A 25,724-nucleotide genomic window follows, 5' to 3' on the forward strand; every position below is an offset into this window, starting at 1 on the left:
TCGAAATCCAACTTTGACACTTGGGGTGCCCTACTTTTTATAATAATAATTATTATTGTTGTTGCTATTGTTGTTGTTGTTTTTGTTCATGGAGTTCAAAATTCAGCAATTTTTCGAACTGTAGCACATTTTACTAGGGTTTAACTGCCAAAGGTTTAAACTTCAGTACCAATTGTTGGAGTTGTTTTACATGTTAGTTGAGAGCAAAAATATCAATTTAGTCTAATTTAAATAGACAAGTGGCTACTTTGCTAATATATTTCATAAGCTGACTAAACTCTATGAATAGTCAGTCTACAAAGTGGCTAGCCTACCCAAATGCCAACTAGTCGTGATGGCACATAACCCAGCTTGCTAGGTAAGCCAATTTAACAATAATCCAATTCAAATGAGGATTACTATGAGAAGTAATGATAATACAGTTGAGCTTTTATATGAAAATCCCAAGGATTGGTAGTATAAATCATGAGCTTCTAAGATATAGAGTTTACAAAGCTGATATGAAATAGATACATCATCTGTTTGAAATTAATAATTCTAAAGTTACCAAGAACAAGAGGCAGTTATGACCGGAACGCAGGTACATCTTCAATTCCAACTCCCGCCATACACAGCAACATCATCATCCAAAATCTGCACGCAAGGTGCAGAAGTGTAGTATGAGTACAATAGACCTCATGTACTCAATAAATAACAAACCTAACATTAGGTTGAAAGCAGTGACAAGCTTGGACAATGGTCAGAGTCCAACACCAATAGCCAACATCAACTCATAACGATATGATAAAGCAATACAAGAAACAACTCAAAGATATAATGCTCAGCTTGTTCACAGTTATGGAAAGATAGGCATGCTTTTCAAGTATAACAGTAAAACCCAAATCTTTCACCGAAATCATCAAAATATGAGTATATCAGAAAACAGGAATTTTTCCTAATTACTTTCAACAATAAATAAGTTTTTTCATTATCAGATAGCATGAGGAAAGCACATCTCTATGCCTACATGTCAATGTGCATGTGAAGTTATAAATGTCACAAAATCGTGTATCATGAGGAAATGTGTCTCTATGCTTGTATGCTAAGTATGCATGTCAAATGAAATATGTCACGGTGATGAACTTATATACTCACTCTCTTAGAGTATTCAATCTCACTATCTAACACTCCCACTCATCACGCTCAATCACTCAATACACTCATGTGCCTCAGCACTGTACAGGGCAGATCCAGCCCAAACGCTAATAAATCCTGCTGTAGCACGCAGCCCGATCCCATTGTGAATCAATAGCAACTACGCTCACTTTGGGTGTGTAGACTTCGAAAGGGCAGATCCATCCCAAGTGCTATAATAACCCAATCATGGCATGAATCAATAAATCCTGATGCGGCGTGTAACCCGATCCCATCATGAATCAATAATACTTGCTGCAGCGTGCAACCCGATCCCATCAATATCACTCATAATACGACCCTCAGACCCCAACTCGATCATTAATCTCTTCAGTTTCTCGAGCTCACAATGTCATGAAAATCAGCCTAAAATGATGATATGATGTGTCAATAAATAGAAACAAAGACTAAGATATGATATGCAAATGAATCTGTATAACTGAGTATGTAAATATAATTTAAGCAAATAACTCAACAACAATTGATATGACCTCAGTGGATCCCAACAGAATAAGCACATAGCCTAAACATGGTTCCTAACATTGATCACCGCTCAGTTATTCTAACACGTAGAGTTTCACGGATAAAAACAAGATTAGGTAACCATACAATATCACAGAATCAACCGAGTCATAATTCACACGGTGCACGCCCACACGCCCGTCACCTAGTATATGCGTCACCTCAACATCAAACGCATAACACGTATATTCAGGGGTTCACACCGTCAGCACCAAGTTTAGAAGTGTTACTTACCTCGAACAAGCCAAATCTAATACCGAGCAAGCCAAACGATACTCAAAAAATACCATCCCGTACAAATCGACCTAACGGCTCGAAACTAGCTAAAAGCAACTCATAACATCAAATAATTCCAAATGAAACAAATCCAACTGTTAAATGTCGAATCTTTAATTAAAATTCCAAAGTCAACCAAAAGTCAAACTCATGCTTGCACCTCGAAACCCAACAAAACTCATAAAATATGACAACCTATTCAATTACGAGTCCAACCATACTAGTTTCACCCAAATCCGACCACGAATCGATTTTCAAAACACAATTATTCACTTTAGAAAAGTTTTGACAAAACCCCAATTTCTCTTATTAAATCCCGTGTTTTGATGTTAAATCTAGTGATGGATTCATGTAAATCTCTTAGATATATGTTAGAATCACTTACCCCAAGCTTGTAAATGAAACTCTAAGTTAAAACCCTTCAAACCCGATCTCCCAAGTCTCTAAAGTGGAGAAGAATGAAATAAAATTCCAAAAATCCCGTTTATATACTACAACATCTGACCTCCCACAGCGCTGACCGCACCTTTCCTAGTGTGGTCCGCACTTTTCCTAGTGTGGTCCGCACTTCCAAGTTCTGCGACTGCAATTCACATTGTGCGGTCGCACTACCAATCCTCAGTAAATTGTTCATAATGTTCTGTAATAATGTCCAAATGATAAATGATTTTCTTTTCTAGAAACTAGACTCAAAGTCATGCAATTTTTGTTTTTGGATCATATCAAAATTCCTTATAGATTAAAAGATATAAGCTTCCGAAGTCGAACCAATAAACCTGTAGATTTCCTGTTGCGACCCTCAGTGCGGTCCGCATTTGTCCATCGCCTCCGTAAAATTTTATGTGCGGCCGCACATGGGCTTTGGCTCAGCACTCCCAAAATGTGCCCTCCACACTTCACTCGCTCTAGAACATCATCAAAGTGCCGAAATGCTCAAACTTGTCCAAAAGTCATCCGAAACACACCCGGGGTCCCCGTGACCCCATCCAAACATACTAACAAGTCCTAAAACACAACACGGACCTACATGAGGCCTCAAATTCCGTATAACAACACCGACATGACGAATCACACCTCAAATCAAACTTAATGAACTTTCAACTTCCAAAACACATGCCGAACCATATCAAATCAACTCCGAATGACCTAAAATTTTGCACACAAGTCCCAAATGACATAACGAAGCTATTCCAATTCCCAAAACCATAATCTGAACCGGATAACATCGAAGTTAACTCCCGATCAAACTTATGAACATTACTAACCTTCAAATTTCTAAGTTTCACCAAGTAGTGTCGAAACCTTCTAGAAACATCGAAATGCAAATTCGGGCATACGCTTAAGTCCAAAATCACCTTTCGGACCTAACGGAACCATCGAAACTCCAGTCCGCAGTAAAATACTCAAAAGTCAAACTTGGTCAACTCTTAGTGTTAAAACTTCAACAACAAAATTCATTCTTCCAAACTAATTCTGAATCACCTGAAAATCGAAACCGACGATACACGCAAGTCATAATTCATCATAAGGAGCTACTCATGCCCTCAAACCACTGAGCGAAGTGCAAATGCTCAAAATGACCGGTCGGGTCGTTGCATTCTTCCCTACTTAAACATACGTTGATCCTCGAACGTGCCAAAAGTCGTTATAAAGCCATTAAATCGTCGTGTAACCTTACCATGCACATACCCGGAGGTGATCCCACGTCACCCTAATCCAAATAAGCATGAGGGTAAAGGGCCAAAAATGTCCTTGAACTATTTGAAATAGCTCAAAAATATCCTCCGTTTATTTTTGGTACCAAAAATTTCCCTGTCGTCTATGTTTTGGACCGCAAATGCCCTTTAAACTGTTAGTCTTGCTATTGAAGCTGATATGGCAGTCCAACTTGGTTAGATTTGCTTCCATGACCGTCGACCTAAGCAATCCAACATGGCGAAAAGTTTATTCTTTGTTCTTTAATCCTAATCACAAAAAAATAAAATAAATTTTTTTTAAAAAATACCAAAATAGTTTTTGGTTGGGGTTTATTTCTTAATTTCATAGATAGCCATAAACAAGAAGGATTAAAGAGTTTCTTATTGATTTTGGAATCGTTATGATTTTGAAATTAACAACTTTGTAAAGATTCTCGAATTTGTTTTTTAAATAATGACCAGCAGTTTGAGAAGATAAATGTGTTCACTGTGTCAAAGGCCGGATATCCAAATAACGTTCTGTCAATTAAGCATCCTCAGCTAACTTAGGATATGTTGAAATTCTATTATATAAATATTTTTTAACTTCGAATTTAATAACTTTATTAATTTTTCATAATGAAAGTGTATACAACTTAAATTATTTCGATAATAATCAAGTCCATGTTCTTGTTTAGAGATGGCAGGTACTAGAAATAGGTGGAATCTTTAAGCATTCGTATATGAACTTATAAGTTCATCAATAATTCCTCTTTTGATATATATTGACTAATTTTGCATTTGCTTTAATTTTGATGTATTTTATTTAGTTTCACAACAAGAAACATTACCAACCACAAAAAAAATTGGAACAACAAATTAAGAGAGGTCAATGCGCAAATCATTTAAACCCAGATGGATTTGCTCCTGGGGTGGTAATTAACCAAGATTTGAAGGACGAGTATAAAACTTTTGATTTTTAAATATTGAAATGCTTAATTTATGAGAATGTGATAATTTCTATTCTGATACTAACTAAAACATGAGTTGGAAAACATTGAAATTTATATAGATAAATAAATTAATCAAATCATAAACTCCAATCAAAAACAATTTTGGTATTTTTTAATTTTCTGATATCTTTTTTTTGTGATTAGGATTCAAGAACAAAGAATAAACTTTTTGCCATGTTGGATTGTTTAGGTGGATGGCGATGTAAGCAAATCTAACTCAGTTGGACTGTCATGTCAGCTTCAATGGCAAGACTAATGGTTTAAGGGGCATTTGTGGTCCAAAACATAAACGACAGAGATATTTTCGGTACCAAAAACAAACGGAGGGTATTTTTGAGCTATTTCAAATAGTTCAAGGATATTTTTGGCCATTTTCTGTAAGCCTGACAACACAACCTAACTGAAGATCCTTAATTCAACCTTAGCCCATAAACCTTAGAATCCAATTTCCAACATAAAGAATTTCCTATAAGACCTGAATCTCGCATCTACACATTGTATAAGTCTAAACAAGCTGCATCAAGCCATAACCATAACCCTAGACACAATCACTTGATATACCACATAACTCAAATACTCATAGCAATAACTTCCAACCGCAATAGCTGCTGGATAACCAACCCGACACCGGTAACAAACCTGATATCAACTAAAATCTTATTCTGAACCTTTGTACGCTGCCAATAATGAAAGAAGCATGCAGAAACTCATAACCACTCATCAGACCAACAAGTCATGGAGCTCTCCCTCTTTCGACAAGAAATATAGCCAATTTCTAAGCCGACTTCCGATATTATCCTTCCAGACATACTGTAATCAAATTTGATAGCAATCACTTTAGTCCCAAAGACTCTATCTCATCAAGTACAAACTACTCTACAGACACGTCACATCAATACTACCTAGAATCACAATTATACAATTCGTGCACCAATAAGCAACAATTCAAATGTACTCAAACATGGAAAATGACTCAAATGAGAGAACCGTCCTGCAAGCTCAACAAGTACTACCACAAAGCAATGCTAAGAACCCATCACACACCGTAGAACCAAAATACACGAATCTAACACAAAGGATCATATCCCGACATAACTCTGCTGCAATGCATGACCCATCCAAACACCGGTCCATATGAAATACCTCGAGCCACAATGCTCAAAAATCAACAACTACACACAATTCAACATCAAATACATGAACTTCATGACCATAACCACGGAGAAGAAAATAACAAAATATACCACAGCCCGAGAAGACCATAACCAAGGCACAATCAACCATTCCACACCCCAATCAACATCTCGCTCGAATTCTGCTGTAAGGCCCAAACAGAATCGCACCATGTGTGCACTAAACCAATAAATCACAACCCCTCGTAGTATAGAAGAGTAACTCATAGAACATATCCGAACACTAACAAGCTCAACTCTAACCGAATGCCACACCCCTCAACACAAACAGTTCTGAGTCAACAAATCCGACTCGTTATAGAATACACATCCTTAGTGGGCCTACCAATGGGCCCCCAAATTAACTCTGGTCATCCCTAAACGGATAAATAACCCTCCAAAAGTCTACAATGATCTAATCATAACATGTATTATCAGCTGGCTAACCTTGGCCACAACCATGAAATAATCTGCTTCTAAGGACTCCTAGTCTCCAAATCCATAGAGCAGACAAATCACCATAGTCGATCCCAACTCCATCACTCGAATAGCTAGCACATCTCACATACACAATCATCCCACGAGAAATTCTTTCATAATTCTTCCGCGCCACATAGCAAAATCTGAACATCAGCAGTCGATCAACCAGTCGAGTACCGCAATACCAATGAAGCATCCGTAAGTCAAAATACAATGTGCCGTCCAAAATACACACTTTCTCAGGCATTACCAAGTAGTTATAACATTCATTGAAACATCAAAAACCGTTTATGTTGTCTAAGAATTCATGAACTTACCTTCAAAACTTAACTGTGACCTTGCACATGCAAACCTCAATCCCACAGGACACACCACATCTATCATGCCATCATATGAAAAGCACGAGAATCTCATAATCAACTGTGAGTCACCAGCAGAATACATACCCGATCAGTCAGCAACCTTCCATTTGATCCCATCTAGAAGAAAATTATAATACGCAACATGCTCCTCATGCCGGTAGGAAATATCCATCTCAAACCGTGCTAGAAACCACCAAGAACTCTTCAAAACACATTTGCACATAACCAAGTCATCAGAACTGAATCTCTCTAACCCAACCAAGCCACGCAGGTTTCCAAACCCACGGGTATTGCCACAAAACACTTGTAGAGACTCACCACATCATAAGTACCCAAAGAACCGATCATATCCATTACCATGTTGATCCAACCTACTACCAAGCTGTCCTATTTCTCTGAGTTCCTTCTGAACTGCCTTCATATTAACACTTATCCTTGCCAGAACACCACGATCCTTTCCCAAAGCTCACCACAAGAGATCCTAGCATAAAACCACATCGTCCTAAAGCCCATAAGCCATTGTATTCCCTCTTAAGCACCTAAAAGAACCACAATCGAGACACCCACTCTGAAGAGACCTTTCATAAATCTAAAGTCATTTCCTTCACCTTCCTGATACTGAAATGTAGAATCTATAATGATATAGTAATATCGCAAGTCTCGACACCATCTAATGTAAATCTCAGATTCTTGCCATATACAAATTCGAAAAATTCTCAATTACCACATATAAATCTTGAACCCATTAAAACCCTCTCGAGAGTTATCTACTATGCTCAAATCTCAATTGCATCACCCCAAGAGGTCCGAACAACCTACGCCCCATTAGAACAATAATGCCCAAAGAAGTAACCCCGCATTAATGCAATCGAGTAAATTCTTCCTCCATGCGCACTACATCCGGCACAAATAATAACTCAAATCATTCCATGATTTCCATATACCCATAACGTGTAATATAACCTGTATCTAGAAATTCCCTTACTCAAGTCATCCTCGATCTCAACCTCTGCAAGTTATAACCGATCCACAAGTATGCCTCAGACCAAAACCAATACAACATGTAACCATGCAATCAAACCGTCGATAGCATACTCCCCCACTTGGCTCAAAGCCATAGATAAAAAAACTCGATAACTCATAATGACCATATTCTATTACTGTCATAATACCGTTGTGAGATTCAACTAAATCCTTCATAAGCTCATGTAACATAAACCATATAATACCTCAAATCATCTTCTAAGCTCGCATTCATCCTTGTGACGGTCAGATCAACTTTCTCAACCAAACCAAACTCAAATCGCAACACATATAACCCACTGGTAGAAAGAAACTCTTCACACAACGTCATAAGGATCACACATTCGTAGATTATCCCGCAGGTGATAGCCCACCTGCTTAACCTCACTGTCATCTCTCTATGCCCTTTCATAGCCGCAACTACTACACCATCACTTAATCTTCCTAAGTCAGAAAACAAGACATGAAAATCTACTTCGTTCCACAAGTGAAATAACACAAAAGAATCTCTCAAAACCCTCATAACTCCAAACTGTATAGAACATTCACAGACATCGAGTATCTAATAGTCCTTTTCACATCTCTAGCAAACTCGTCCCGTCCCATTCAAACTATCTGAACACATTCCGTAGTCACATCCCACTTGTCATATAGCAACCCAACCACTCACCAAGCCTACCAGTCCCACTCACAGGGACATCACTAGACATAGAAGTCCAAAAGCATATGCTCACACAACTGAACCCACCGAGCCCAAGCTACTGTCGAAACCCGGCCTCAGGTCCTCCAAACTGGCCCATTATCAGCACACAGAAAACACATCTCATACCTCATCTATGAAATCACAAGCCATCGATGCACATCTAATACCGACAGCTCACATACGCATACGAGTGAGTGGAAGGAAAATAAAGTGATACGCTTCAAGCTGAATCAATGACGCACAATAAAAAAAGAAAGGTGGGAAGTTTATCCTAAATTACCTATAGCTTCTCGAAGATAGGTATGGACGTCATCGTACTAATCCGCAAGACTCTACTAGACACTTGCTCATGAATCGTAGAACCTATGAACCTAGAGCTTTGATACCAACTTGTCACAGTCCAAAATCCAACTAGTCGTGATGGTACCTAACCCAACCCGCAAGGTAAGACAATTTAATAATAATCTAATTCAAATTAGGTTTACTCTAAGAAGTAATGATAATACAGCTGAACTTTTATACAAAAATCCCAAGGATTGGTAGTACAAATCATGACCTTCTAAGATTTAGAATTTACAGACCTGATATGAAATAAATACATCATCTATTTGAAATATACATGAACAAATTAATAATTCTAAAGCTACCAAGAACAAGAGGCAACAGGACCAGAATGCAGGTACATCTTCAATTCTAGCTCCCGTCATACACAACAACATCAACATCCAAAATTTGCACGCAAGGTGCTGAAGTGTAGTATGATTACAACTGACCCCATGTACTTAATAAGTAACAAACCTAACCTTAGATTGAAAGCAGTGACGAGTTTGGACAACAGTCAGAGTCCAACACCAATAGCCAACATCAACTCAAAACAATATAATAAATTAGTACAAGAAACAACTCAATGATATAATGCTCAGCTCGTTCAGAGTTATGGAAAAACATGCATGCTTTTCAAGTATAACAGTAAAACCCAAATCTTTCACCGAAATCATCAAAATATGAGTATATCAGAAAACTGTAATTTTTCCCAAATACTTTCAAAAACAAAACAAGACTTTTCATTATCAGATAGCATGAGGAAAGTACATCTCTATGCCTACATGTCAATGTGCATGTGAAGTCATAAATATCACAAAATCGTGTATCATGAGGAAATGCATCTCTATGCTTGTGTGCCAAGTATGCATGTCAGATGCAATACGTCACAATGATGAACTCATGTACCACTCTCTCAAAGTGCTCAATCTTACTGTCTCACACACCCACTCATCACGCTCAATCACTCAACACAATCAATCACTCAGAACTATACAGGGCAAATCCAGCCCAAACGCTAGTAAATCCTGCTGCGGTGCACAACCCGATCCCATTGTGAATTATAGCAACTGCGCTCATTGTAGATGTGCAGACTTCGGAGGGGCAGATCCAACCCAAGCGCTATAATAAACAATCATGGTATGAATCAACAAAGCCTGTTGCGGTGTGCAGCCTAATCCCATCATGAATCAATAATACATGTTGCAGCATGCAACCCGATCCTATCAATATCACTCATACTCCGGCCCTCCGTCCCCAACTCGGTCATCAATCTCTCCAGTCTCTCAGGCTCACAATGTCATGAAAATCAGTCCGAAATGATTATATGATGTATCAATAAATAGCGATAGAGACTGAGATATGATATGCAAGTGAAAGTAAATGCAATTTAAGAAAATAACTCAATAGTAGATATGACATCAGTGGATCTCAACAGAATAAGCACATATCCTAAACATGGTTCCTAACATGGATCATCACTCAATTACTCTAGCACATAGAGATTTCATGGATAAAAACAAGATTAGGTAATCATACAGTATCACAGAATCAATCGAGTCATAATTCACACGGTGCATGCCCATACGCCTGTCACTTAAAATGTGCGTCACCTCAATAACAAATGCATAACACGTATACTCAGGGGTTCATACCCTCAGCACCAAGTTTAGAAGTGTGACTTACCTCGAACAAGACGAATCCAATACCGAGCAAGACAAATGATACTCAAAAAATTCCATCCCACGCGTACCTGTCACGACCCAAATCGGAGAGCCACGACGGGTACCCGATGCCTTACTCAATCGAGTACCAACGTAACATATCTTTCTTATCATACCATTATGGGTAAATGGGCCAGAAACGTCGTCATGAGATAACCAGAATAAAACATAAGGGAATACTATACATAAGACGACCCAACATGATAGATAAGATTATACATGTGACATACGGGCCTATAAGGACAACATGATCATTTCTACACTTAAAACATTGGCCGCCAAGGCCATACAAGTATCCATATATATGACATCTGTCAACAAGCCTCTAAGAGTACATAAACATTAAAATACGGGACAGCGCCCCGTCATACAAATCAATACATGTCCAAATTATACTGACCAAATAGGCAACTCCGGAGCAAGTGGAATGCACCAGCACCTTCTGCTGAGCTGATAGCCTACTAGGAGAACTGTCAGCCTGTCTATCAGGACTTTTTGGGCATGAAATGCAGCATCCCCTGGCAAAAGGGACAGCACGAATAAAGTACTGAGTACGTAAGGCAGGAAAGAATAAATAAGAACAGTAATGTAAAAAAGAGATATAGGAGATACAACCCGTAGCATCTGAGTGCCTCTAAGGGATATTGACATGAAATGCATGATACATATATATATACATAAACTTTTAAAAACATATGCCTCTGTGGGAATCATCATCATATCGTACTCGGCCTTGAAGAGGACTCGGTAAAAATGTACCCGGCCATCATAAGGCTCGGTAGAATCATGCTCGGCCACGTGGAGCTCGGTAAAACCCAACTTATCACTGGTTGCACAATAGGTGTTGTACCCGTCCGACTATAGCGCGACTCGATAGAGTAAAGTAGATACATATATATAATGCATGTTGGACTCATGGAATCATGTTCTAAACTTTTGGGAGTGACGTATGGTCATTTCACCTTCTATTAACGTTATGGACATCATACCATCAATATGAACCTCAATAGAATTCAAGCATCATATATACATGCTTAGAATAACTTTATAGGGAAAGAACAACATGGAAAACCTTAGTTGCTAGGAGTAGATCTGTTATGAAATAGCGTATCGTTTATGTTTGTTTCAGTTAGATCATGCCAAAAGAAATAAGGAAGTACCTGAACCACGTAAAGTCCTTAATACCTTCCAAGAAACTATTCAAACAAGTCAACTCAATCTATCATAGCATAAGGAGATTCAAAGTCAGTGCTTAGCAAAGGCTAAATCTGTAACATAAGCTAGTAGCTCGTTTACATAAATTCGGGCAACATCTCCCCAGTAACAAGGGTCTCCTCCAATACCATATACCAACAATAACAACCAGAGAAATCCAGAAACATATAAATATCAATAACAAGACACCACATAACAAAAACAAGTCACAACTACTTCATGACGAGCTCCGATTGGAATCTGTATAATCTATATCACCCCTTATAGACTTCTTACATTAACTTAATAGCATCATTAGCATGATAATGAAGTCATTCATCAATGATTTCATCCTTATACCATATATTTATAACAAAGGAAACAATCAACAAATTCAACTATCTTCAATTAGCATCTTTATTCACTAGTTCATGTCTAGTCCATCCATTTAACTTAATCAACATCAAGATAACCTTAAGCACAAGCAAGAACACAATACACTTACCTCCTACAGTAGCTTCAAGTCGAAATCCAAGTTATATTTAGCTTAAGCACAATTAGTAGGATGTTATACTCGCATTAGCCAGTAGCAACAACTTGAAATTTCATCCAAACACAGCCCACAACTATCCTCAATGATAACACAACCTCAAAGAGGTGTTGTTCTTCGCTAAAACTAACTTTTGATGTTGAAATTTGGTGTAATCCATTTGCAAGACTTGAAATAACCTAGGGTTGATATGGAAACAACGGGAGTGTATTTTACAGAACTTAAACCACTTAAAACAACCTCCCACAAGAGATAGAACCACCCAAAAGTCAGCAACAACAAGAAGAACAAGAAACTTACTAGCACGACGGGATACCCGACACTTGATTTGTGTTGTTTTCCCTTTGTTTGGATCTTGGATCATGAGAGAACCTTGAGATAGTGTTTTTATGTTTCTAGGGTCTGAAGATACTAAAAAAGAATGAGTTAAAATGGGGTTGAGGAGTCTTATATATATATATATCAACAGCCTGTGTGGGTCCCATAGAGAGCTGCTTGGCGCAGTCTCGCAAAAACGCAAAAATCTCTCTATTCTGACATCATATCGATAAATGTTTTAATGCATTAGAAACTAGACTTGTAGATATTCAATTTGATTGGAAGATCACCCCGTAAATCCAAGTATATTTGGAGAAAAGCTCAGCTACATTTGACCTAATTTTCAGCATATTTATGAATGTAACTTGTGATGACATTTACCAACTTTTGTTCCTCAACTCGCTTCACTTAAAAATGTAACATACGACTATCATACGACTAAAATAACTCATAACATAACCTCCTTATAATGTTAAGCACCCTAGTCTCACCCCAAAAGTACATGTTATAACATTTCAAATATGTTGACTTTTAACAAAACTTATTTTCTTCATTCGCTTAGCATCTAAGTTTTACAACCCTCTTGGTACTTGTTATTCATGATATTAAATATATGTAACCTCAAAGGTAACATGATTAACTTACTTTATGTACTTTCAAAGACGATCTTATTTCCGAGCTTACATCAATTGACTTACGACGTACTCTCACGTATAAAAACATAGGGTGTGACAGTACCGACCTCCGAACGTCTCGAAACTAGCCAAAAGCAACTCAATAACATCAAATAATGCCAAAGGAACAAACCTAATTGTTAAAGGTTGAATCTTTAATCAAAATCCCAAAGTCAACCAAAAGTCAAACCCGGGCTCGCACCTCAAAACCTGAAAAAACTCATAAAATTCGACAACCTATTCAATTACGAGTCCAACCATACTAGTTTCACCCAAATCCGACCACGACTCGATTTTCAAAACCGAATTATTCACTTTAGAAAAGTTTTGACAAAACCCCAATTTCTCTTATTAAATCCCGTGTTTTGATGCTAAATCTAGTGATGGATTCATGTAAATCTCGTAGATATATGTTAGAATCACTTACCCCAAGCTTGTAGATGAAAGTCTAGGTTGAAACCCTTCAAACCCGAGCTCCCAAGTCTCTAATGTGGTTAAGAATGAAATAAATCTGTATATATACTACAACATCTGACCTCCCACAGTGCTGACTGCACTTTTCCTAGTGTGGTCCGCACTTCCAAGTCCTGCGGCTGCAATCCATATTGTGCGGCTACAGTACCAGTCTTCAGCAAATTGACTGTAACTTTCTGTACAAATGCCCAAATGATGAATGGTTTAATTTTCTGGAAACTAGACTCAAAGTGCTACAACTTTTGTTTTTGAATTATCTCAAAATTCTTTATAGATTGCAAGTTATATAAGCTCCCGAAGTCGAACCAACAAACCTGCAGATTTCCTATTGCGGCCCTCAGTGTGGTCCTCACTTTGTCCATTGCCTCTGCAAAATTTTATGTGCTGTCGCACATGGGCTTTTCCTCAGTACTCCCAAAATGTGCGCTCAACACTTCACTCGCTCCAGAATATCATCAAAGTGCCAAAATGCCCAAACTTGTCCAAAACTCAGGCGAAACACACCCGGGGTTCTCGAAACCCCATCCAAACATACCAACAAGTCCTAAAACACAACATGAACATACTTGAGGCCTCAAATCCCGCATAACAACATCAAAACAATGAATCACACCTCAAATCGAACTTAATGAACTTTTGAACTTTCAACTTCTAAAACTCATGTCGAACCATATCAAATCAACTCTAAATGACCTCAAATTTAGCACACAAGTCCCAAATGACATAACGAAACTATTCTGATTCCCAAAACCACAATCCAAACCCAATAATATCGAAGTCAACTCCCGGTCAAACTTATGAACATTCCAAACCTTCAAATTTCTAACTTCGCCAATTAGTGCTGAAACCTTCTAGAAATATCCAAATGCAAATCCAGACATATTCCTAAGTCCAAAATCACCATTCGTACCTAATGGAACCATCGAAACTCCGGTCCACGGTCAAATACTCAAAAGTCAAACTTGGTCAACTCTTCCAACTTAAAGCTTTAACAACAAAATTCATTCTTCCAAACTAATTTTGAATCACCTGAAAATCGAAACCGACAATACACACAAGTCATAATTCATCATACAGAGCTACTCATGCCCTCAAACCACTGAGTGAAGTGAAAATGCTCAAAACGATCGGTCGGGTCGTTACAATTACCCTCTTAACCAATTTATTGATTTTAGCCTTGATATAAATCTAGGTAACCGACATCCAACATTGTCACGACCTGAAATCCCCACCGCGAGGCCGTGATGGCGCCTAATGTCCACTTGCTAGGAAAGCCAACATTAGTATACAATTACTCATTTTAAAACCAATATGAAAGTAGTCTAATAAGAAATAAAGTTGTAGAAATTCAAAATAGATATAATAACTCCAAACACTGACTAATTAAATCTCGCAATCTGGTCTCACAAGTACATGAGCATACTAGAAGTGCTACAACCAAATGTCTGAACGAAGCATACTAGAAGTTCTACAACCAAATGTCTGAACGAAGATACAACTGTTTGAAATAAAATAAATAGTAAAATAAGATATGGAAGGGGACTTCAGGGGTTGCGGTCGCCGTGAAGCTATACCTCAAGTCTCCGTGAAAAGCTAATCCGAGCAAGCCTCCACTAACTACGACTGATCCCAACACCAAAATCTGCACAAGAAATGTAGAAGTGTAGCATGAGTACAACCAATCCCATACTCTGTAAGTGCCGAGCCAAACCTCGACGAAGTAGTGACGAGGCTATAACAAGGCACTTACTATAAATATGTACGAATACAAAAGAAATAATAGCAGGAATATATAAAAACAAGAATTTAACATGAAACCGGAACTGAAAACACATAACATAGGGCCCTAGAATAACACTTATGCTCAACTTCTCAATTCAATACGGATATAGTAACAATAGTTAAATACAATAAAATATGTTTTCTCTATTGCAGCGCACAACCCGATTCATTAATTTTATATAAATAATAAGTCTTCTCCGTTGCGGCGTGCGACCCGATCCACAAATATATATATATATATATATAAACCATTGCAGCATGCAATTGGGTCCCAAATAGTAATACCAGTATCTGTTGCGGCGTGCAACCCGGTCCCACATAATAATTTTAATAACCGTTGCAGCATGCAACGCGATCCCCAAACAATAATAATATAAATGAACATCTACAACTAACTACAACGTAACTCAAATAAAACGCAATAAAAGAATTGCATCATAAAGACATAAAGCGGATAAAAATATCTATCTAATAACACACAAGATCAAAAGTGAAAGTAAAGACAGTCAATAAATAAAGATACAGATACATGAAAACAATTAGCAAATTAAGGCATGTAACGGGTAAAGGTATGAATTTAACAAGTAAGAGCAAGTAACAAATAGGGCATTTAACAAGTAATAACATGGATTAAATGGAATCAAGAAATAATTGGAGACAATAGATAAATATCCCAACCCGCATGCTTAATCCATGACTACGTAAATACACTCGTCACCTTGCATATACGTCGCCCCCACACATAAATCAACTATCAAATAAACCAATCAAGCCATAATTCTCTCGAGTCAAGGTTAACCACGACACTTACCTCTTTTTGCAATCAATTCAACAATCAACTACGGCTTTTCCTTTCGAACAAGCCTCCAAACCAACCAAATCTAGCCAAATATCGTTCAAGCAATTCAAAATAAGCTTTAAAAACTACCCACGAATGAAAAAGGTTCAATATTTGATGAAATTGAAAAGGTCAACAAAAGTCAACCCCATGTTGCTTGGTCAAAATCCGAGATCCAGGCCAAAATCTGATTATCCATTCACCCCGAGCCCGGTTATGTGAGTTGTTTCGAAATCCGACCTCAACTTGAGGTTTAAATCTCAATAAAATTCCTAAATTCTATCCAAATCCCTAATTTCTATCATAAAATTCCTAGATTTGATGTTAAAAACTCATGAAAAATAATTGGGAATTGAAAGAAATGGATTTGAGTTGCTTACCAATGATTTTAGGAAGAAAAGCTCTCAAGAAAATCGCCTCTAGAGTGTTAGGGTTGAGAAATGGTGTAAAATGAGCTAAGTTTCGATTTTTCCCTCTTTTACCCAACTATGAGTATCACAAATGCGAAACAAAGGGTGCAAATACGGCTGGTGTCCCAGCCTGCATAAGTCGCAAATGCGATGAAAACATCACATTTTCGAGATCCCAACCCATTGCAAATGTGATCAAGGGTTTGCATTTGCGAACATGCCTATGTCCAGTGCTCAGTCGCAAATGCGACCAAGCCATCGCAAAAGCGAAGCCTGATATGTTTGCAAATGTGAAGACAATCCTGCCCAACCCCTCATCACAAATGTGAGATTGACTTCACAAAAGCGAAGTTTGCATTTGAGAACAGGTCATTAAAAATGCAAGACCTGCAGTTCAACACCAGAAACTGAAGCACACTAGCAGTTCAAAATCAATCAAACACTTCCATAACACATCTGAAACTCACCCGAGCTCGTCGGGCTCCAAACCGAACATGCAAACAAGTGTGATAACATCCTAAAATCTTGATCGCAACATCAAATCATCAAAGTAACATCAGATAACAAGAAACGGTCATCAAAATTGATGATTTTCAACTTGAAACCCATTTTGATAATTTTTTACATAACACACCAAAATGCGCTCGGATCACTCTGGATCCCTGCCAAATTTGTGTATAAGTCCAAGAACATCATATGAAACTACCGGAATCATCAAAATACCGATCCGAGGTCATTTACCAAGAATGTTGACCGTGGTCAACTCAAGTACTATTTTAAGCTTAAAATCACTTTTTATTCAAATTTCTGCGTAAAAACTTTTCGAAAATGACACGGACCACGCACAAAAATCAAGAAACATAAAATGGATCTAATAGAGGTCTCGGAACACAAAAATAAATTCTAGTACTCAAAATGACCCATAGGGTCGTCACATTCTCCACCTCTAAAAGAAACGTTCGTCCTCGAACGAACATAGAAAAGTACCTAGACTAGTAAAAGGTGGGGGTAAGTACTCCGCATATCAGACTTGGACTTCCACATCTCCTCAATCGGATGACCCCTCCATTTTATTTTCATGGAAGAAAAACTCTTGGATCTCAACTTACGAATCTGCCAGTGTAGAATAGCCACTAGCTCTTCCTTATAGGTGAAATTTTCATCAAGTTGCACCTTGCTGTAGTCCAAAACATGTGAGACGTCCTCACGGTACTCCAAAGCATAGAAATATGAAATACTGGATGTACCCCTGCTAGGATAGGAGGCAATACAAGCCTGTAAGCAACATCAACTCTGACTCTAAGATCTCAAATGGACCAATAAACCTTGGGCTCAACTTGCCCTTCTTCCCGAACCGCATCACGCCCTTCATAGGCGTCACTCGAAGAAGAATCTTCTCACCTACCATATAAGCTATATCTCGGAACTTTTGGTCCGCATAACTCTCCTATTTGGACTGAGTTGTACAAAGTCACTCCTGAATTACCTTAACCTTTTCCATGGCATCACAGACCAAATCGGTGCTCACTAATCTAATCTCTCCGGGCTCAATCCAACCAATCGACGAATGACAGCGCCTCCCATATAAGGCCTCATATGGAGCTATCTAGATGCTCGACTGATAGCTGTTATTGTAGGCAAACTTTGCTAGAGGTAAGAACTGGTCCCATGAACTTCCGAAACCAATAATACAGGCATGTCCTCCAAGATCTGAATAGTGTGCTCGGACTGACTGTCCATCTGAGGATGAAACACGATACTCAACTTAATCCACGTGCCCAACTCACACTGCACAACTCTCCAAAAATGTGATATGAAATTCGTGCCTTAGTCAGAAATGATGGAAATGGACACGCCATGCAGGCGGATACCCTTTTGGATGTATATCTGAGCCAACCGCTTTGAAGAATAGAAAGTCACCACTGGAATGAAGTGTGAAGACTTAGTCAACCGGTCCATAATAACCCAGACTACGTCATACTTCCTCAAGGTCCATGGTAAGCCTACTATAAAATCCATAGTGATGCACTCCCACTTCCCCTCCAGTATCTCTAATCTCTGAGTTAATCCACCCAGTTTTTTGATGCTCATAATTCACCTTTTTATAATTCAAACACCAAGATACATAAGCAATGATGCCTTTCTTCATCCTTCTCCACCAATAGTGTTGTTTCAAGTCATGATACATCCTCGTGACACCTGGGTTAATGGAATAGCACGAACTGTGGGCCTCCTCAAAGATCAAATCTCTCAACCCATCAACATTTGGAACATAAATACGGCCTTGAAGCTGCATAACACCATCATCTCCAATCACCACCTCCTTAGTACCACCTCGCTGCACCGTGTCTTTATACACCAACAAGTGAGGATCATCAAACTTGCGAGCCTTGATATGATCTATCAATGAATAATGTGCCACAATACAAGCAAGAACCCGACTAGGCTTCAAAACATCCAATCTCACAAACCAATTGACCAAGGCCTGAACCTCCATGGCTAGTGGCCACTCTACTACCGGTAAATATGCCAAACTGCCCATGCTCTCAGCCTTCTTACTCAATGCATCAGCTGCTATATTATCCTTTCTCGGATGATATAATATGGTGATATCATAGTCTTTCAATAACTTGAGTCATCTTCGCTATCGCAAATTAAGATCTTTGTGCTTGAATAGGTATTGGAGACTCTGATGGTCGATATAGACCTCACATGGAACGTCGTAAAGATAGTGCCTCCAAATCTTCTGTGCATGAACAATGGCTACTAACTCTAAATCAGGGTAACTCTTCTCATGAACCTTTAACTGCCAAGATGCGTAGGCAATTACCCTACCGTCCTACATCAATACTGTGCCAATCCCAACAAACGATGCATCACCATACACAGTGTAAGATCCCGAACCGGTAGGTAACACCAACACTGGGTTGTAGCCAATGCAGTCTAGATCTTCTTAAAGCTCAACTCACACTCGTCGGACCACCTGTAAATAGCACCCTTCTGGGTCAACTTGGTCAATAGGGTTGAAATAGATGGAAACCCCTCCACGAACCAGTTATAATAACCCACCAAACCCAAGAAGCTCTGAATCTCTATAGCTGAAGTAGGTCTAGGCTAGTTCTGAGCTGCTTCAATCTTCTTAGGATCCATCTTAATGCCCTCAGTGTTACAACATGGCCCAAAAAGGTAACCGAATCCAACGAGAACTCACACTTTGAGAACTTGGTATATAACTGATGATCCATCAAAGCCTGAAGTATGATCTGCAGATGCTTCTCATGCTCCTCTCAATTACAGGAGTAAACCAAAATATCATCAATGAAGACGATCACAAAAGATCCAAATAAGGCTTGAACACCTTGTACATCAAATTCGTAAAGGTTGTTGAGGCATTAGTCATGCCAACTGACATCACTAAGTACTCGTAGTGTCCATACCGAGTCCAAAAAGCTATCTTAGGGGCATCTTATGCCCTAATCTTCAGTTGATGATAGCTAGATCTCAAATTAATCTTTGAAAACACCTTGGCACCCTAAAGCCGGTCAAATAAGTCAACAATCCTTGGCAATGGATACTTGTTCTTGGTAGTGACTTTGTACATATTCTATACACATCCTCATCATTCCATCCTTCTTATTTACAAACAAAATCGATGCACCACAAGGCAAGACACTCGGTTTATGAATCCCTTATCAAGCAAATCCTGCAATTTCTCCTTCAATTCTTCCAACTCAACTGGGGCCATATGGTATGGTGAGATAGAAATAGGCTGAGTGCCCAAAACCAAGTAAATACAGAAATCGATATCTTTGTTGGGTGGCATCTCCGGAAAATCTTTAGGAAAAACCTATGGGAACTCGCACACAACTGGTACTGAATCCATGAAAGGAAACTCCGCACTAGGATCATGGATATAGGCCAAATATGTTAGACACCCCTTCTTAATCATACGCTGAGCCTTCACATAAGAAATGACCCTGCTAGTAGAATGTCCAAGAGTCCCTCTCCATTCCAATCGAGGCAACACCGACGTCGCTAATGTCATAGTCTTTGCGTGATAGTCCAAAATAGCATGATAAGATGACAACCAACCCATGTCTAAGATCATGTCAAAATCCATCACATCAAGAAGTAGAAGGTATACCCTAGTCTCATATCTCCCGATAGTGACCAAACAAGCACGATATACCCGGTCTACCACAATAGAATCCCCAACAGGCGTAGACACATAAACAAGAGCACTCAAAGAATCACAAGAGAAATATCCAAATATGAAGCAAAATAGGATGACACATATGAATAAGTGGAACCCAGATCAAATAAAATGGAGGCATTTCTATGACAAATTGGAATAATATCTTTGATGACCGCATTAGATGACTCCACCTAAGGTCTAGCTGGAAATGCATAGAAACGTGGATAAGCCCCATCAATCTGACCCTCGCCTCTCGGACGGCCTCACCCTGGTTGGCATCCACCTCTAATGACCTGACCACCACCTCTAGATGCCTGACCCCCACCTCTAGTTGGTTGAGCGGGTGGTGGAGAAATCGATGCCAGAACTATGGCACGAGAACCCTGCCGAGGTACACTACTCAAAAGTATGGGACAATACCTGATGATATGACTCGTACCTCCATACTCAAAGCACTCTCTTGGCTGTTGTGGATGGTAAATCTGGGACTAATCCTGACGACTGGGATAACCACTATGATAGCTCTGAATTGGCAGTTCACTGATGAGGGCAGGAGGTGCATTGTAGGCTAACTGCCCAAGACGAACCCATAAGAACCATGACTGCTTGAAGCATTGTGTGATACCTGAACTACTAACTGTACCTGCTTGTTAGGATAGCCTCTACAAAAAGAACCCTGACCTCTAGATGAGGCACTATTGAAACCACCAAAATGACGAGGTCTCTACTTAAATCACGCTTCTCTACCCTGACCACGGACCCACTCGATCTGTCTATCAATCTCTATAACCCAGTTGAAATAAATATCATCCTCAGTCTCTCTAGTCATCTGTAGCCTAATACCAAAAGTAAGTACATCAATAAATCTCCTCACCCTCTCCCTCTTAGTAGGGATCAAGACAACTACATGGAAAGATAAATCCACGAATCAAATCTCATACTAGGTAACAATCGTGCTACCCAGGTGGAGGCGCTCAAACTAGCTGTGGTACTCCTCTTTCAAAATAAAAGGAATGAATTTCTCCAAAAATAGTTGTGAGAACTGATCCCAAGTGTGTAGAGGTGAACCTGCTAGTTTGCCTCAAATATACTCCTGCCACCACCTCTTGACGGAATCGTGCATCTGGAATACTGCTAAGTCAACTCCGTTGGACTCCACAATACTCATGTTGCGCAACACCTCATGGCAATGGTCTATGAAATCCTAGGGGTCCTCAGAATGTATGCCACCAAAGCGAATAGGAAATAATCTAGTGAACTTGTCCAACCTCTTCAGCTCCTCGAACGACATAGCAGGCCTCTCCATAAGCTAAGTACAATTGACATGATGAACTACTCGAACTGCTGGAACCGTTAGAGTCTAATATCCATAATCCATCTGGTTTGGTGTGTGAGTGGCGGGAGTCTGTGCTCCTCCATCAGCCTAAGAGACAGCTGGTGCCATAGGAAATACTCCAGCCTGGGCTACACTTTCCATAAGACCAACTAGGCGAACTAGAGTATCCTGAAGTACGGGAGTGGCTATGAACCCCTCTGGGACCTGAGCTGGTCCAACTGGTGCAATCTGAACATGGATATCCTCCTCCTGCTCAATTTGAGGCTCCGCAATAGGTGTTGTTGTGCGTGCTCTAGGCTGAGCTTTGCCTCTGCCTCTGCCTCTGCCTCGGCCCCTACCTCAGTCGCGACCCCTACCCCTAGTTGTGTCTGCAACCTGGGGCTCCAGTTCCTAGTCTATTGTGGATGTTGTGCATGTCCTCACTGTTTGTGAGAGAACAAGAATAGAATAATTCAAACTCAGTGACTAAAACATCTCATTTGCGATGTCTTAACTCATCGCATGCATTCAAAGGTTCACATTTGTGAACCTACCTAAGTCAAGCGCTCAGTCGCAAAGGCGACCAAGCCATCGCAAAAGTGAAGCCTAGGAGTTTTGCAACTATGAACATTTTTTTGCAAATACGAAGCCTGCCCAGCCCCTCATTACAAATGCGAGCCCTAATTTGAAAAAATGGAGTTCGCATTTGCGAACAGGTTATCGCAAATGAGAGACCTGCAGTTCAGCACTAGAAACTGAAGCACACCAACAATTCAAAATCAACCAAACTCTTCCGTAACACATCTGAAACTCACCTAAATTCCTCGGGCTCCAAACCGAACATGCACACAAGTGTAATAACATCCTAAAAACTTGCTCGCAACCTCAAATTATAATAAAAGCATCAAATAACAAGAATCTATCATCAAAACTCATGATTTTCAACTTGAAAACTTATTTTCATAATTTCTCACATAACACGCCAAAATGCGCTCCTGTCACCCTGGATCCCAACCAAACGTGCGTGCAAGTTCAAAAATATCATACGAACCTATCGAAATCATCAAAATACCGATATGAGGTCGTTTACCAAGAATATTGGTCGTGGTCAACTCAAGTCTTATTTTAATCTTAAAATCACTTTTCTTTAAATTTCTACGTAAAAATTTTTTGAAAATGATACGGGCCACACATGCAAATATAAAAATATCAAATTTAGCTAATAGAGGTCTCAAAATACGAAAATAAAGTCTAGTATTAAAAATGACCAATCGGATCATCACAGGCATACTACTCGATCTGAGCTAACCAAGTCATATGATATACGCTGACCATATCTATGAAAACCCATTTAACGCGGAAGTCGTTTGAAAATCATATATATTTTCAAATAAAATTACAAAATACTTTCAAATCCAAAACCATACATGAAATATTTCATAATAAAAAAAATAAAAATAAAATAAGCATTCTTTTATGTATGTCGTGTGCAATTTCATCATTACAACCTAACCCAATTATCTATAGAACCTCTATACCAAAAATGGAATAACCAATTTAGATAATTCCAGATTAAAATTATGTAATGAAACAACATCACATCTACCATGAAGTAGAAGTGATGCCTCACCATATACATCGCGAAAAGAGTCACCCTAGCACTATCCGCTCATCACGTGCCACATTGTATCCTGAAATATATGAAGTAGATAGGGTAGAGGGATCTGCAAGTGCTGAGTACACCGTCTCATTACTCAGTAAGTATCATAGACTCTCTCTACTCAATTCCTAGGACAAAATTTTACTAAAAACAACGCAATCAATAATTGATATAAAGTAGTAAATATTTATACTAGTCATGCTATTTATCATTTAAATGAAAAATCGAGTTTATTAAAAATCTAATATAAACATTTGAAACATTTATATTAATCCATGAGTTTCATGAAAATAACATAAAATATTTCAATGGAATTAAGTCATTGAAATCACTTTAGGCTCCTTAGGCCTAAAATAAGAAAATTCTCTTTTACTTTTCACCAGGAGTGCTATACCTTCAAAGACACAAGATCCAAGGTCAACTAGGTGATCAACCTAGCGGCAAATATCATATATCATGCTTGCTTATGTCGTATCAATATAGTGTCATATGAATCGACTCGGCCATGCTATTAATATAGCACAATAGTACCCTCGTGGGGGCACTTGGTGCTTGGAGGCGAGAGATATCCATATATCATACACTAGGGTAATTAAGGATATGTATGATGGAACTAAGACTAGAGTTAGGGTGTTAAGAGGGACTAGGGATACTTCTCTGTCATGATGGGTGAAACCGGGATCAGTTCAAAGCCAGTTCTTATTTGCCTTGTAAATGGATGCTTTGACGCGGCATATTCAGTGAGAGGTGCTATGGTGCATGTTATTTGCAGATGTCATAGTACATTTTGATGAGACGCAAGGAGGAGTTAATGCGAGGCTAGAGGTTTGGATATAGATTTTGAAATCTAAAGGGTTCAAGTTGAGCATGACTAAGACTGAGTACATGGAGTGTAAGTTCAAAGGGGTAACTCATGAGGTGAGAGGTGAGGTGAATCTTGATTCTCAAGTCATATCCAAACAGGGTAGTTTCAAGTACCTTGGATCTGTAATCCAAGGGGACAGAAAGATTGATGAGGATATCACTCACCACATTGGAGTAGGATGGATGAAGTGGAGGCTTGCCTTCGGTATTTTGTGTGATAAGAAGGTGCCACCAAGACTTAAAGGTAAGTTTTAGAGAGTGGTGGTTAGACCAGCTTTGTTGTATAGGGCGGAGTGTTAGCTAGTTAAGAATTTCCATGTCCAGAAGGTGAAAGTAGCGGAAATGAGAATGTTGAGATGGATGTGTGGGCATAATAAGAGAGAGTGGATCAATATTGACGCTATTCAGGATAAGGTGGGGGTGACCCCCGTGGAGGGAGGAGCTGCCGGAAGTGAGGCTGAGATGGTACGAACATATGAGGAGGAGATATCCGGCAGCTCCAGTAAGGAGGTGTGAGAGGTTGCACATGGGGTTTAGGGAGGGGTAGCGGGAGGTCTAATAAGTCTTGGGAGAGGCGATCTGGCATGATATGGCTCTTCTACAGCTTACTGAGGACATAACCCTTGATAGGAAGTTATAGAGGTCTTATGGTAGAAGGTTAGTAGGTAGTATAACTTACATCCCTTTTTTGCTGATAGTTGTAGATGTATGCTAGTTGTGGTGTACTCTTTGCTTATTATTACCTGATATTGCTTTTGGTTCGTTTTGTTTAGCTAGCACCTTTTGATTGTGTTTTCTTCCCATAACCTGTTCATTTTCATAAGTTGCTTATCTTTACTTATGTTCATTGTGTTTACTTGAGCCGAGGGTCTTACGGAAACAGTCTTTATATCTACACAAAATAGAGATCAAGTCTGCGTACACACTACCCTCCCTAGACCTCACTTGCGAGAATATACAGGAAATGGTTTTGTTGTTGTAATATAATATAGAAGTTTAATTATG

At 39.1% G+C, this 25,724-nt stretch overlaps 1 protein-coding gene across 1 annotated transcript; it reads left to right on the top strand.

The window, feature by feature from the left end:
* Nucleotides 1-24,740: 24,740 nt before the first annotated feature.
* On the top strand, nt 24,741-25,235 carry LOC104217441 (uncharacterized). The gene is made up of 2 exons (XM_009767695.1): nt 24,741-24,944; nt 25,044-25,235. The coding sequence occupies exons 1-2, from the start codon at nt 24,741-24,743 to the stop codon at nt 25,233-25,235; spliced, it is 396 nt and encodes a 131-aa protein (XP_009765997.1).
* Nucleotides 25,236-25,724: the final 489 nt, after the last annotated feature.

The sequence above is a fragment of the Nicotiana sylvestris genome, chromosome 5 (genome assembly GCF_000393655.2).
Source record: "Nicotiana sylvestris chromosome 5, ASM39365v2, whole genome shotgun sequence".
NCBI classification, from domain to species: domain Eukaryota; kingdom Viridiplantae; phylum Streptophyta; class Magnoliopsida; order Solanales; family Solanaceae; genus Nicotiana; species Nicotiana sylvestris.

Bases quoted from the DNA above. Each gene is read 5' to 3' on its own strand.
- LOC104217441 (XM_009767695.1), top strand. From the start codon at position 24,741: ATGGAGTGTAAGTTCAAAGGGGTAACTCATGAGGTGAGAGGTGAGGTG. The intron at 24,945-25,043 runs GTGCCACCAAGA...TTCCATGTCCAG, and splicing joins GTATTTTGTGTGATAAGAAG to AAGGTGAAAGTAGCGGAAAT.